At 47.1% G+C, this 15,051-nt stretch overlaps 2 protein-coding genes across 2 annotated transcripts in view; one reads left to right on the top strand and one right to left on the bottom strand.

Annotated features, from left to right (window-relative positions):
• LOC138649414 (uncharacterized) overlaps positions 1-15,051 on the bottom strand; it is a 78,650-nt gene that overhangs the window by 25,942 nt on the left and 37,657 nt on the right. The window lies entirely within an intron of this gene.
• On the top strand, positions 1,797-14,971 carry LOC138648786 (serine protease inhibitor Kazal-type 2-like). The gene is made up of 4 exons (XM_069738674.1): positions 1,797-1,931; positions 5,484-5,521; positions 7,696-7,805; positions 14,690-14,971. Exons 1-4 carry the CDS (start codon positions 1,853-1,855, stop codon positions 14,784-14,786), a joined length of 324 nt encoding a protein of 107 aa, XP_069594775.1. The 5' UTR covers positions 1,797-1,852; the 3' UTR covers positions 14,787-14,971.

Genomic DNA, 15,051 nt, shown 5'->3' with positions numbered 1-15,051 from the left:
CTACACACAGTAGTATTGACCTCTCCTCCTCGTTCCTGCACTGCTCCATTCTCTGCAGCAACTGCTCTGATGCTCAGAACAACTCAGGCCAGCAGGCGCCATGTAGTGACGTCATCGCTCAGGGCAGCAGGCGCCATGTAGTGACGTCATCGCTCAGGGCAGCAGGCGCCATGTAGTGACGTCATCGCTCAGGGCAGCAGGCGCCATGTAGTGACGTCATCGCTCAGGACAGCAGGCGCCATGTAGTGACGTCATCGCTCAGGGCAGCAGGCGCCACGTAGTGACGTCATCGCTCAGGGCCGCAGGCGCCACGTAGTGACGTCATCGCTCAGGGCCGCAGGCGCCACGTAGTGACGTCATCGCTCAGGGCAGCAGGCGCCACGTAGTGACGTCATCGCTCAGGGCAGCAGGCGCCATGTAGTGACGTCATCGCTCAGGGCAGCAGGCGCCATGTAGTGACGTCATCGCTCAGGGCAGCAGGCGCCATGTAGTGACGTCATCGCTCAGGGCAGCAGGCGCCATGTAGTGACGTCATCGCTCAGGGCAGCAGGCGCCATGTAGTGACGTCATCGCTCAGGGCAGCAGGCGCCATGTAGTGACGTCATCGCTCAGGGCAGCAGGCGCCATGTAGTGACGTCATCGCTCAGGGCAGCAGGCGCCATGTAGTGACGTCATCGCTCAGGGCAGCAGGCGCCATGTAGTGACGTCATCGCTCAGGGCAGCAGGCGCCATGTAATGACGTCATCGCTCAGGGCAGCAGGCGCCATGTAGTGACGTCATCGCTCAGGGCAGCAGGCGCCATGTAGTGACGTCATCGCTCAGGGCAGCAGGCGCCATGTAGTGACGTCATCGCTCAGGGCAGCAGGCGCCATGTAGTGACGTCATCGCTCAGGGCAGCAGGCGCCATGTAGTGACGTCATCGCTCAGGGCAGCAGGCGCCATGTAGTGACGTCATCGCTCAGGGCAGCAGGCGCCATGTAGTGACGTCATCGCTCAGGGCAGCAGGCGCCATGTAGTGACGTCATCGCTCAGGGCAGCAGGCGCCATGTAGTGACGTCATCGCTCAGGGCAGCAGGCGCCATGTAGTGACGTCATCGCTCAGGGCAGCAGGCGCCATGTAGTGACGTCATCGCTCAGGGCAGCAGGCGCCATGTAGTGACGTCATCGCTCAGGGCAGCAGGCGCCATGTAGTGATGCCATCGCGCCCACTGTGCTGAGATATCAGACGCCGAGGGGGAAGCATGGGAGGATGGGAGAGGGAGCATCAGCTGACATCCAGGATGCCGATACAGTTGGACGTATGATGACAGTAGAGGAGTGCTGGCGCTTGTGGTACGCCACTGCCTTGGGGGTTGTGCAATCTCATTCATTCTCATGAACTTATTAATTAACTTAGTAACTCTGCTGATAATGTAAAATGCAGTGTTTTCTACCCTTGAAAAACGTGTGGCAAAAATGCAGAGTGTGAACAAGCGCTTTGACCATGGCGACTTTTGACTCCTCTGGTTGGTAGGCCCCATACACATTAGAGGCCCAGTCCGTCCAGCAGGTCTGGATGATAATAATCCAATGTGTACGGCACCATCAGGACCAGGCTGCCGGTGATCGGGGCATGGGTCCTGGCTCTGATATTCCCGTGTCATTTACTGATATGATAGGGGACCGTGGACCTGGGATGTGGTTAACAGCACAGATCCACTGACGTAACAACGGCCATTTATCAGACAATAAAAGTGCATAGGGTTAATGTTACTGACTGGTAATAAATCTGAGAACTGCTGTAACTTCTGCTACAGATAAGGGAGAGCTGTACATATACAACCCATGCCATACTGCTGCAGAGCGGAGCACCATGTATACTGTCCTGCTGAGAACTCGGAGCACCATGTATACTGTCCTGCTGAGAACTCTGATCCTCGGCCTGGTGGCAGGTAAGAGACGGTGAACATGGAAGGATCTGCATGTGATCTATTAACCAGAGGTGACACTATAGAAATATACAGCGTGAGATATACAGGCTGCGATATACAGGCTACAATATACAGATTGCAATATACGGACTGGGATATACAGAGTGCGATATACAGACTGTGATATACAGAGTGCGATATACAGACTGTGATATACAGAGTGTGATATACAGACTGTGATATACAGAGTGTGATATACAGACTGTGATATACAGAGTGCGATATACAGACTGGGATATACAGACTGTGATATACAGAGTGCGATATACAGACTGTGATGTACAGAGTGCGATATACAGACTGGGATATACAGACTGTGATATACAGGCTACGATATACAGATTGCAATATACGGACTGGGATATACAGAGTGCGATATACAGACTGTGATGTATAGAGTGCGATATACAGACTGTGATATACAGAGTGCGATATACAGACTGTGATGTACAGAGTGCGATATACAGACTGTGATATACAGAGTGTGATATACAGACTGTGATGTACAGAGTGCGATATACAGACTGGGATATACAGACTGTGATATACAGAGTGCGATATACAGACTGTGATGTACAGAGTGCGATATACAGACTGGGATATACAGACTGTGATATACAGAGTGCGATATACAGACTGTGATGTACAGAGTGCGATATACAGACTGGGATATACAGACTGTGATATACAGAGTGCGATATACAGAGTGTGATGTACAGAGTGCGATATACAGACTGTGATATACAGACTGTGATATACAGAGTGCGATATACAGACTGTGATGTACAGACTGGGATATACAGACTGTGATATACAGACTGTGATATACAGACTGTGATATACAGAGTGTGATATACAGACTGTGATGTACAGAGTGCGATATACAGACTGTGATGTACAGAGTGCGATAAACAGACTGTGATGTACAGAGTGCGATATACAGACTGTGATGTACAGAGTGCAATATACAGACTGTGATATACAGAGTGCGATATACAGACTGTGATATACAGAGTGCGATATACAGACTGTGATGTACAGAGTGCGATATACAGACTGGGATATACAGACTGTGATATACAGAGTGCGATATACAGACTGTGATATACAGAGTGCGATATACAGACTGTGATATACAGAGTGCGATATACAGACTGTGATGTACAGAGTGCGATATACAGACTGTGATGTACAGAGTGCGATATACAGACTGTGATGTACAGAGTGCGATATACAGACTGTGATATACAGAGTGTGATATACAGACTGGGATATACAGAGTGATATACAGACTGTGATATACAGAGTGATATACAGACTGGGATATACAGACTGTGATATACAGACTGGGATATACAGAGTGATATACAGACTGTGATATACAGAGTGCGATATCCAGACTGTGATGTACAGAGTGCGATATACAGACTGTGATGTACAGAGTGCAATATACAGACTGGGATATACAGAGTGTGATATACAGACTGTGATACACAGATTGTGATGTACAGAGTGCGATATACAGACTGTGATATACAGAGTGCGATATACAGACTGTGATGTACAGAGTGCGATATACAGACTGGGATATACAGACTGTGATATACAGAGTGCGATATACAGACTGTGATGTACAGAGTGCAATATACAGACTGTGATATACAGAGTGCGATATACAGACTGGGATATACAGATTGTGATATACAGACTGCGATACACAGATTGTGATGTACAGAGTGCGATATACAGACTGTGATATACAGAGTGCGATATACAGACTGTGATGTACAGAGTGCGATATACAGACTGGGATATACAGACTGTGATATACAGAGTGCGATATACAGACTGTGATATACAGAGTGCGATATACAGACTGGGATATACAGACTGGGATATACAGACTGTGATATACAGAGTGCGATATACAGACTGTGATGTACAGAGTGCGATATACAGACTGTGATATACAGAGTAAGGTTGTCCTCACACTAGCAGTATGTGGTCAGTATTTTACATCAGTATTTGTAGCCAAAACCAGGAGTGGAACAAATAGAGGAAAAGTATAATAGAAACATCTGCACCACTTCTGTATTTATCACCCACTCCTGGTTTTGGCTACAAATACTGATGTAAAATACTGACCAAATACTGCTGGTGTGATGTCAGCCTGATAGTGTGACGGCAGCCTAAGACATGCAAGCTGCAGCATACAGAGTGTGATATACAGACTGATATACAGACTATGATATATTGACTGCAAACTACAGACAGCGATATACAGACAGCGATATACAGACTGCCACATACAGAGTGTGATATACAGACTGTGATATTGAGTACGATATAGACTGTGATATTCAGAGTGCTATAAACAAACTGCGGTAAACAGACTACAGTATACAATGTGCAATATACAGAGTGCAATATACAGACTGTGATATACAGACTGCGATATACAGATTGTGATATACAGACTGCGATATACAGATTGTGATATACAGACTGCGATATACAGATTGTGATATACAGACTGCGATATACAGAGTGCGATATACAGAGTGCGATATACAGAGTGCGATATACAGAGTGCGATATACAGACTGGGATATACAGAGTGCGATATACAGACTGGGATATACAGAGTGCGATATACAGACTGATATACAGAAAGCAATATACAGAGTGTGATATACAGATTGTGATATACAGATTGTGATATACAGATTGTGATATACAGAGTGTGATATACAGAGTGCGATATATAGAGTGTGATATACAGATTGTGATATACAGATTGTGATATACAGACTGCGATACACAGAGTGCGATATATAGAGTGTGATATACAGACTGGGATATACAGAGTGCGATATACAGACTGGGATATACAGAGTGCGATATACAGACTGATATACAGAGTGTGATATACAGATTGTGATATACAGATTGTGATATACAGAGTGTGATATACAGAGTGCGATATATAGAGTGTGATATACAGATTGTGATATACAGATTGTGATATACAGACTGCGATACACAGAGTGCGATATATAGAGTGTGATATACAGACTGGGATATACAGAGTGCGATATACAGACTGGGATATACAGAGTGCGATATACAGACTGGGATATACAGAGTGCGATATACAGACTGGGATATACAGAGTGCGATATACAGACTGATATACAGAAAGCAATATACAGAGTGTGATATACAGATTGTGATATACAGATTGTGATATACAGAGTGTGATATACAGAGTGTGATATACAGATTGTGATATACAGATTGTGATATACAGATTGTGATATACAGACTGCGATACACAGAGTGCGATATATAGAGTGTGATATACAGAAAGCAATATACAGACTGTGATATATAAACTGCGATATACAAATTTCGGTATACAGACTGCTATATACAGGCTGTGATATACAGACTGTAATACACAGACTGTGATATATAGAGTGGGATATACTGACTGTAACTTTCTGCTTGCAGGCATGGTGTTAGCAGCACCAACCGTGAAGACATGGGAGGTAAGATGAAGCCCCGCAGGGTCTCTGACATGTGTCCATAGTAGAACATGAGGCAGGCAGCCCTGATCACAATTCCAGCTTGTGTATATGTCAAGGAGGGAACACAGAAGGGGTCACTCCGAATCCCACCATTGCCACCAATTTGTCAAAGATCGCAGCCAGGGAAGGCCTTATCTCACATCCACCCGATGTTATCTTTGGAGCGAACAGCTCTCTGCTGCCCCCTATCGTCCGGACAATTACATGATTGACGATCAACGGAGGAGGCTGCAGACTGTTTCCACTAATAGAGTGGTGACTGGGAAACTAACAGTGAGCATAAGGAATATACACCTCAGATTCCAAAGCATGGAATATATGTATATATATATATACTCCTGATACAGTCACTGCGAACCGCACGATAACCGCAGACTACTCGCTGTCACAACAGTCATTTATACAGGCTGACTGGAAACATGGTTCTGTTAGCATATGGCTTCGGGGTGCGGGTTACAGAACAAAAGGAGCAGAACTATTGAATTTTATATTTAATCCAAAACTATAGGCGGTCTTTATAAAAAATATACAAAAGATTTTACAAAGTAGACAACACAATACAGCATATACAGTTACAGAAAATAAAACAGATAAAACAAAATAAACTTACTACGCTTATCACAGATATGATTCGGCCTAGTGAAGGACGGTGTGTTGATTTGACCAACTTCTGGTTAACAGAATCATGCACACAATGATATGTATCTCTCTATATGAACACAGATCATAATTTGTCTTGGGCTTTTATCCGCACCTGAGTTACACCCACACAGCCCTCAGTGATGACCTCACGTGAGCCGGCTTGTGGGATGCCCTCAGCCCTTCAAAATTTTATGAAATTCCCAACTTATGCTATAACTTTACTTTTGATGATCGCAGAAGTTTGGATTGTCAACAAAGTTTTTATTGGGATTTTACCTTTCCTTCGAGACCAAACATGACATGGCTGTTGTCAGCAGTCTGTCTACTATTGATTTGTGGCTTATAAGCAGGGCTTACAGTTATGAAAAAAACATGCATCTTCTTCCTCGATTCGCCCTGAAGCTGAAAATAATTGTCACATTATTATCGGATCTATACCAGCACCGATATACATAATCTTGTTTCAGAGACACCAAGTCTGGGCCGGCTATAGTAGTTATGACATTTCCCCTGGAAGGGGAAGGGGGAACAAAGCTTCTCAGGATGTATTTTCTTTTCCACTTTGCTATTTATGTGTAAACACATGTAACTTTGTTATAAAACCCTCTGAAAACCTTTTCTGTCTCAATTACCTGTCCAATCTATAAACCATTGTCTCACGCACAAAAGACATCATCCTTGACACTGCACCGGTCCTTTATTAGCAAAAGGGATTGCCTGCGTGTTTAAATAGGATGGTTCAGTTCACACCATACCCAACTTCCTACTCTTTTATGTCCATGTACTAGTCTGAGTCTAGGAGATTGAGACTGTCAGCTTTTTGCTTCCTCACTGAAAATGTGTGTGAGAGGGAAGGCAGGACGGGGGTGAGTGCCCCCTTCACTAGGGGCTTAGAGACCTTAATATTTTCTATCACAGTATACAGCAATTATGCAGACCTATGTGTCTCTATGGTTACAGTAAACAAACAAATCATGGTAATGCTTCTCCTTTACAGAAAACATAGGGGACAGACATGACAGCAGAATTAGGCTGCCGTCACACGCTCAGTATGTGGTCAGTATTTTACATCAGTATTTGTAGCCAAAACCAGGAGTGGAACAATTAGAGGAAAAGTATAATAGAAACATATGCTCCACTTCTGTATTTATCACCCACTCCTGGTTTTGGCTACAAATACTGATGTAAAATACTGACCAAATACTGCTGGTGTGACCGCAGCCTTAGGCAGGGTCGCTTGTGGCTAGGGAGACACACAGCTCTGCACAAGTGCTGCAGGCACAAAATGGTCAATTATAATTGATGATGATTAATTATTAATCCAGATTGTTTGCTGTATTCTTTTAAATGCATTGAAAAAAAAAAAAAACTAAGTTACTAAATTGGACATTCCCTTTAAATGCAATATCCTGCAATGTGATATAATGATCTGCACCCGTCAGAATACGGGGCGTCTGACCATGGAGCGCAGCCCTGGAATGACGCCGGAGCAGCCTTTGTGTTCCAGGTATGATGGCGACTTCTGTCCGTATGAGAATAAGCCAGTGTGCGGCGCGGACGGATACACGTACGGGAATGAATGTCAGCTCTGCCTGGAGAACAGGTACAATATCTCACACTGTAATAACAGGAAAAGCCAGGATTAGACTCTATGGCTGCGCTGCCTCCTGTTGGCCAGAGGGGGGATGGCAGCCTGCCCTATACACTGGTATACATAGTGTATTGTTATGGCTGGCAATCAGGCAACACAGCGTGCAGTAATCAGCGTACATACAGAGATCTGGCAATAACCCAAAACAATAGGACGAGCTCTGAGACGTGGAATCTCTGTAGACTGCAGTACCTGATCTATCCTCACACAACTGAAAGCAGTAGTGGATTGCGCCTATCAACTACCTATGCAACTCGGCACTGCCTGAGGAGCTGACTAGCCTGAAGATAGAAATACAAGCCTGACTTACCTCAGAGAAATACCCCAAAGGAATAGGCAGCCCCCACATATAATGACTGTTAGCAAGATGAAAAGACAAACGTAGGAATGAAATAGATTCAGCAAAGTGAGGCCCGATATTCTAGACAGAGCGAGGATAGCAAAGAGAACTATGCAGTCTACAAAAAACCCTAAAACGAAAACCACGCAAAGGGGCAAAAAGACCCACCGTGCCGAACTAACAGCACGGCGGTGCACCCCTTTGCTTCTCAGAGCTTCCAGCAAAAGTTAATAGCAAGCTGGACAGAAAAAACAGAAAACAAACTAGAAGCACTTATCTAGCAGAGCAGCAGGCCCAAGGAAAGATGCAGTAGCTCAGATCCAACACTGGAACATTGACAAGGAGCAAGGAAGACAGACTCAGGTGGAGCTAAATAGCAAGGCAGCCAACGAGCTCACCAAAACACCTGAGGGAGGAAGCCCAGAGACTGCAATACCACTTGTGACCACAGAAGTGAACTCAGCCACAGAATTCACAACAGTACCCCCCCCTTGAGGAGGGGTCACCGAACCCTCACCAGAACCCCCAGGCCGACCAGGATGAGCCACATGAAAGGCACGAACAAGATCTGGGGCATGGACATCAGAGGCAAAAACCCAGGAATTATCTTCCTGAGCATAACCCTTCCATTTGACCAGATACTGGAGTTTCCGTCTAGAGACACGAGAATCCAAAATCTTCTCCACAATATACTCCAATTCCCCCTCCACCAAAACAGGGGCAGGAGGCTCCACAGATGGAACCATAGATGCCACGTATCTCCTCAACAACGACCTATGGAATACATTATGTATGGAAAAGGAGTCTGGGAGGGTCAGACGAAAAGACACCGGATTGAGAATCTCAGAAATCCTATACGGACCAATAAAACGAGGTTTAAATTTAGGAGAGGAAACCTTCATAGGTATATGACGAGAAGATAACCAAACCAGATCCCCAACACGAAGTCGGGGTCCCACACGGCGTCTGCGATTAGCGAAAAGCTGAGCCTTCTCCTGGGACAAGGTCAAATTGTCCACTACCTGAGTCCAGATCTGCTGCAACCTGTCCACCACATAATCCACACCAGGACAGTCCGAAGACTCAACCTGTCCTGAAGAGAAACGAGGATGGAACCCAGAATTGCAGAAAAATGGAGAGACCAAGGTAGCCGAGCTGGCCCGATTATTAAGGGCGAACTCAGCCAACGGCAAAAATGACACCCAATCATCCTGGTCAGCGGAAACAAAACATCTCAGATATGTTTCCAAGGTCTGATTGGTTCGTTCGGTCTGGCCATTAGTCTGAGGATGGAAGGCCGAGGAAAAAGATAGGTCAATGCCCATCCTACCACAAAAGGCTCGACAGAACCTCGAGACAAACTGGGAACCTCTGTCAGAAACAATATTCTCAGGAATGCCATGTAAACGAACCACATGCTGGAAGAACAAAGGCACCAAATCAGAGGAGGAAGGCAATTTAACCAAGGGCACCAGATGGACCATTTTAGAAAAGCGATCACAGACCACCCAAATGACAGACATTTTTTGAGAAACGGGAAGGTCAGAAATGAAATCCATCGAAATATGTGTCCAAGGCCTCTTCGGGACCGGCAAGGGCAAAAGCAACCCACTGGCACGTGAACAGCAGGGCTTAGCCCTAGCACAAATTCCACAGGACTGCACAAAAGCACGCACATCCCGTGACAGAGATGGCCACCAGAAGGATCTAGCAACCAACTCCCTGGTACCAAAGATTCCTGGATGACCGGCCAGCACCGAACAATGAAGTTCAGAGATAACTTTACTAGTCCACCTATCAGGGACGAACAGTTTCTCGGCCGGACAACGATCAGGTTTATTAGCCTGAAATTTCTGCAACACTCTCCGCAAATCAGGGGAGATGGCAGACACAATGACTCCTTCCTTGAGGATACTCGCCGGCTCAGATAACCCCGGAGAGTCGGGCACAAAACTCCTAGACAGAGCATCCGCCTTCACATTTTTAGAGCCCGGAAGGTATGAAATCACAAAATCAAAACGAGCAAAAAATAACGACCAACGGGCCTGTCTAGGATTCAAGCGCTTGGCAGACTCAAGATAAGTAAGGTTCTTATGATCAGTCAAAACCACCACGCGATGCTTAGCACCCTCAAGCCAATGACGCCACTCCTCGAATGCCCACTTCATGGCCAGCAACTCTCGGTTGCCCACATCATAATGACTGTTAGCAAGATGAAAAGACAAACGTAGGAATGAAATAGATTCAGCAAAGTGAGGCCCGATATTCTAGACAGAGCGAGGATAGCAAAGAGAACTATGCAGTCTACAAAAAACCCTAAAACGAAAACCACGCAAAGGGGCAAAAAGACCCACCGTGCCGAACTAACAGCACGGCGGTGCACCCCTTTGCTTCTCAGAGCTTCCAGCAAAAGTTAATAGCAAGCTGGACAGAAAAAACAGAAAACAAACTAGAAGCACTTATCTAGCAGAGCAGCAGGCCCAAGGAAAGATGCAGTAGCTCAGATCCAACACTGGAACATTGACAAGGAGCAAGGAAGACAGACTCAGGTGGAGCTAAATAGCAAGGCAGCCAACGAGCTCACCAAAACACCTGAGGGAGGAAGCCCAGAGACTGCAATACCACTTGTGACCACAGAAGTGAACTCAGCCACAGAATTCACAACAGTGTATAGCGCCATACTGTGCCGGTTAATGTGCACACATTGCACAGAGGCGAAAGCTCAGAGTTTCATATAATGCCCCCATAAAGCCGAACAATAACTGCACAGTTATTTGTCCTTATAGAATCAAACATTGCCCATTGTTATTCTCTGCATGCATGATACCAGGGTGCCCACACAGCGCCCAGCAACTGTGCCCCCTACAGAGGATCTCTGCGCCTATATTACCAGATGGCACCCCATATAGAGCCCATACAGTGCCAGACAACACCCGGAGAGCACGCTGTGCCCCACTATAATACTGTTCACACCTAGTGCCCAGAATGTACCCTGCTCGCCCCCTAACACACAGCAGTTATCGCTGAGCCCCTTCTGTTCTTCTGTTATCTTTCCTGCACCATGTTATGCGGCCCTATATCTGGGTTCTTATACCCGAGGTCCTATACCTGTGGCCCTATATCTGGGTTCTTATACCCGAGGTTCTATAGCTGCGGCCCTATATCTGGGTTCTTATACCTGAGGTCCTGTAGCTGCGGCCCTATATCTGGGTTCTTACACCCGAGGTCCTATACCTGTGGCCCTATATCTGGGTTCTTACACCCGAGGTCCTATACCTGTGGCCCTATATCTGGGTTCTTATACCCGAGGTTCTATAGCTGCGGCCCTATATCTGGGTTCTTATACCCGAGGTCCTGTAGCTGCGGCCCTATATCTGGGTTCTTACACCCGAGGTCCTATACCTGTGGCCCTATATCTGGGTTCTTACACCCGAGGTCCTATAGCTGTGGCCCTATATCTGGGTTCTTATACCCGAGGTCCTATACCTGCGGCCCTATATCTGGGTTCTTACACCCGAGGTCCTATACCTGTGGCCCTATATCTGGGTTCTTATACCCGAGGTTCTATAGCTGTGGCCCTATATCTGGGTTCTTACACCCGAGGTCCTATACCTGTGGCCCTATATCTGGGTTCTTATACCCGAGGTCCTATACCTGCGGCCCTATATCTGGGTTCTTACACCCGAGGTCCTATACCTGTGGCCCTATATCTGGGTTCTTATACCCGAGGTTCTATAGCTGCGGCCCTATATCTGGGTTCTTACACCCGAGGTCCTATACCTGTGGCCCTATATCTGGGTTCTTACACCCGAGGTCCTATAGCTGCGGCCCTATATCTGGGTTCTTATACCCGAGGTCCTATACCTGTGGCCCTATATCTGGGTTCTTACACCCGAGGTCCTATACCTGTGGCCCTATATCTGGGTTCTTACACCCGAGGTCCTATACCTGTGGCCCTATATCTGGGTTCTTATACCCGAGGTCCTATACCTGTGGCCCTATATCTGGGTTCTTACACCCGAGGTCCTATAGCTGCGGCCCTATATCTGGGTTCTTACACCCGAGGTCCTATACCTGTGGCCCTATATCTGGGTTCTTACACCCGAGGTCCTATACCTGCGGCCATATATCTGGGTTCTTACACCCGAGGTCCTATACCTGTGGCCCTATATCTGGGTTCTTATACCCGAGGTCCTATACCTGTGGCCCTATATCTGGGTTCTTACACCCGAGGTCCTATAGCTGCGGCCCTATATCTGGGTTCTTACACCCGAGGTCCTATACCTGTGGCCCTATATCTGGGTTCTTACACCCGAGGTCCTATAGCTGCGGCCCTATATCTGGGTTCTTATACCCGAGGTCCTATACCTGTGGCCCTATATCTGGGTTCTTACACCCGAGGTCCTATACCTGTGGCCCTATATCTGGGTTCTTACACCCGAGGTCCTATACCTGCGGCCCTATATCTGGGTTCTTATACCCGAGGTCCTATAGCTGCGGCCATATATCTGGGTTCTTATACCCGAGGTCCTATACCTGTGGCCCTATATCTGGGTTCTTATACCCGAGGTCCTATAGCTGCGGCCCTATATCTGGGTTCTTATACCCGAGGTCCTATAGCTGCGGCCATATATCTGGGTTCTTATACCCGAGGTTCTATAGTTGCGGCCCTATATCTGGGTTCTTATACCCGAGGTTCTATAGTTGCGGCCCTATACCTAGGGTCCTATAACTGCAGTCCTATACATGTGGCTCTATGCCTGAGGACCTATAGCTGTGTCTCTATACCTGAGGACTTTTAGCTGCAGTCCTATACCTGGGGCCCTATACATGCGGACTTATACCCGAGGTCCTATAGCTGCGGCCCTATATCTGGCTTCTTATACCCGAGGTCCTATAGCTGCGGCCCTATATCTGGGTTCTTATACCCGAGGTCCTATAGCTGTGGCCCTATATCTGGCTTCTTATACCCAAGGCCCTATATCTGGGTTCTTATACCCGAGGTCCTATACCTGTGGCCCTATATCTGGGTTCTTATACCCGAGGTCCTATAGCTGTGGCCCTATATCTGGCTTCTTATACCCAAGGCCCTATATCTGGGTTCTTATACCCGAGGTCCTATAGCTGCGGCCCTATATCTGGGTTCTTATACCCGAGGTCCTATAGCTGCGGCCCTATATCTGGGTTCTTATACCCGAGGTCCTATAGCTGCGGCCCTATATCTGGGTTCTTATACCCAAGGTCCTATAGCTGCGGCCCTATATCTGGGTTCTTATACCCGAGGTCCTATAGCTGCGGCCCTATATCTGGGTTCTTATACCCGAGGTCCTATAGCTGCGGCCCTATATCTGGGTTCTTATACCCGAGGTCCTATAGCTGCGGCCCTATATCTGGGCTCTTATACCCGAGGTCCTATAGTTGCGGCCCTATATCTGGGTTCTTATACCCGAGGTCCTATACCTATGGCCCTATATCTGGCTTCTTATACCCGAGGTCCTATAGCTGCGGCCCTATATCTGGCTTCTTATACCCGAGGTTCTATAGTTGCGGCCCTATATCTGGGTTCTTATACCCGAGGTCCTATAGCTGCGGCCCTATATCTGGGTTCTTATACCCGAGGTCCTATAGCTGCGGCCCTATATCTGGCTTCTTATACCCGAGGTCCTATACCTGTGGCCCTATATCTGGCTTCTTATACCCGAGGTCCTATAGCTGCGGCCCTATATCTGGCTTCTTATACCCGAGGTTCTATAGTTGCGGCCCTGTACCTAGGGTCCTATACCTGCAGTTCTATACTTGTGGCTCTATACCTAAGGACCTATAGCTGTGGCCCTACTGTATACCTGATGACTTTTAGCTGCAGTCCTATACCTGGGGCCCTATACATTCGGTCTTATACCCGAGGTCCTCTAGCTGCGGCCCTATACCTAGGGTCCTATACCTGCAGTCCTATACTTGTGGCTCTATACCTGAGGACCTATAGCTGTGGCCCAATAACTGAGGACTTATAGCTGCAGTCTTACACCTGGGGCCCTATACCTGAGATCCTACAGCTGCGGCCCTATACTTAGGGTCCTATACCTGCAGTCCTACACATGGGGTCTTATATCTGCTCTCCTATACCGGAGATCCTATAGCTGCAGTGCTATACCTGGGGCCCTATACATGCAGTTCTATACCCCAGATCCTACAGCTGCGGCCCTATACCTGAGGACGTATAGGTGCAGTCCTATACCTGGGGCCCTATACCTGAGATCCTACAGCTGCGGCCCTATACCTGAGGACCTATAGCTGCAGTCCTATACATGGGGTCTTATATCTGCTCTCCTATACAGGCGGTCCTATACCTGAGATCCTACACCTAGGATCCTATTCCTGGGGCCCTATACCTGCAGCCCCTGGTAAGGCCGGTAATATCTCATTGGCATCACTAGTTGTGTCACCAGGAGGTCGCCACGCTCGCTTCTATGTCACGTGTTATTTCTTTGTATTGCAGGGAGCGAACAAACAAGGTCCAAATCAAAGCTGAAGGTTCTTGCCCCCCATCTGCCCAGCACAGGGGGCTGAGGATGAATCCGCAGCCAATGATGTGAGAAGCTGTCCACGCCGGCCCATGAACCACGGTTATAGATGACGGCCTCTAGGGCACGGTGCAGGGAGGAAAACCCAGGAGCGTAACGAGACAGAATGTTTCCAGAAACTTCACTATTAATAACTTAATTCACTGATGACGAAATGTGACAATTCTAAGAGATCAGCATTAAATCTGTAAAACAAAGACATTTTCCAATTGTCCGCCTGTGTTATTAACTATGCAGGGACCTACAGAGGGCACAAGGCAGGACAAGATACTTGTGC

The sequence above is a fragment of the Ranitomeya imitator genome, chromosome 9, assembly GCF_032444005.1.
Source record: "Ranitomeya imitator isolate aRanImi1 chromosome 9, aRanImi1.pri, whole genome shotgun sequence".
Classification (NCBI taxonomy): domain Eukaryota; kingdom Metazoa; phylum Chordata; class Amphibia; order Anura; family Dendrobatidae; genus Ranitomeya; species Ranitomeya imitator.
The sequence above is the reverse complement of the archived record's forward strand: the minus strand, read 5'-3'. Positions and strand labels throughout refer to the sequence as shown.

Excerpts from the sequence above, each read along its gene's own strand:
- LOC138648786 (XM_069738674.1), top strand. The coding sequence starts at position 1,853 with ATGTATACTGTCCTGCTGAGAACTCGGAGCACCATGTATACTGTCCTG. Across the intron at positions 5,522-7,695 it reads CAACCGTGAAGACATGGGAG|CCTTTGTGTTCCAGGTATGA; the intron begins GTAAGATGAAGC and ends ACGCCGGAGCAG. Across the intron at positions 7,806-14,689 it reads CAGCTCTGCCTGGAGAACAG|GGAGCGAACAAACAAGGTCC; the intron begins GTACAATATCTC and ends TTTGTATTGCAG.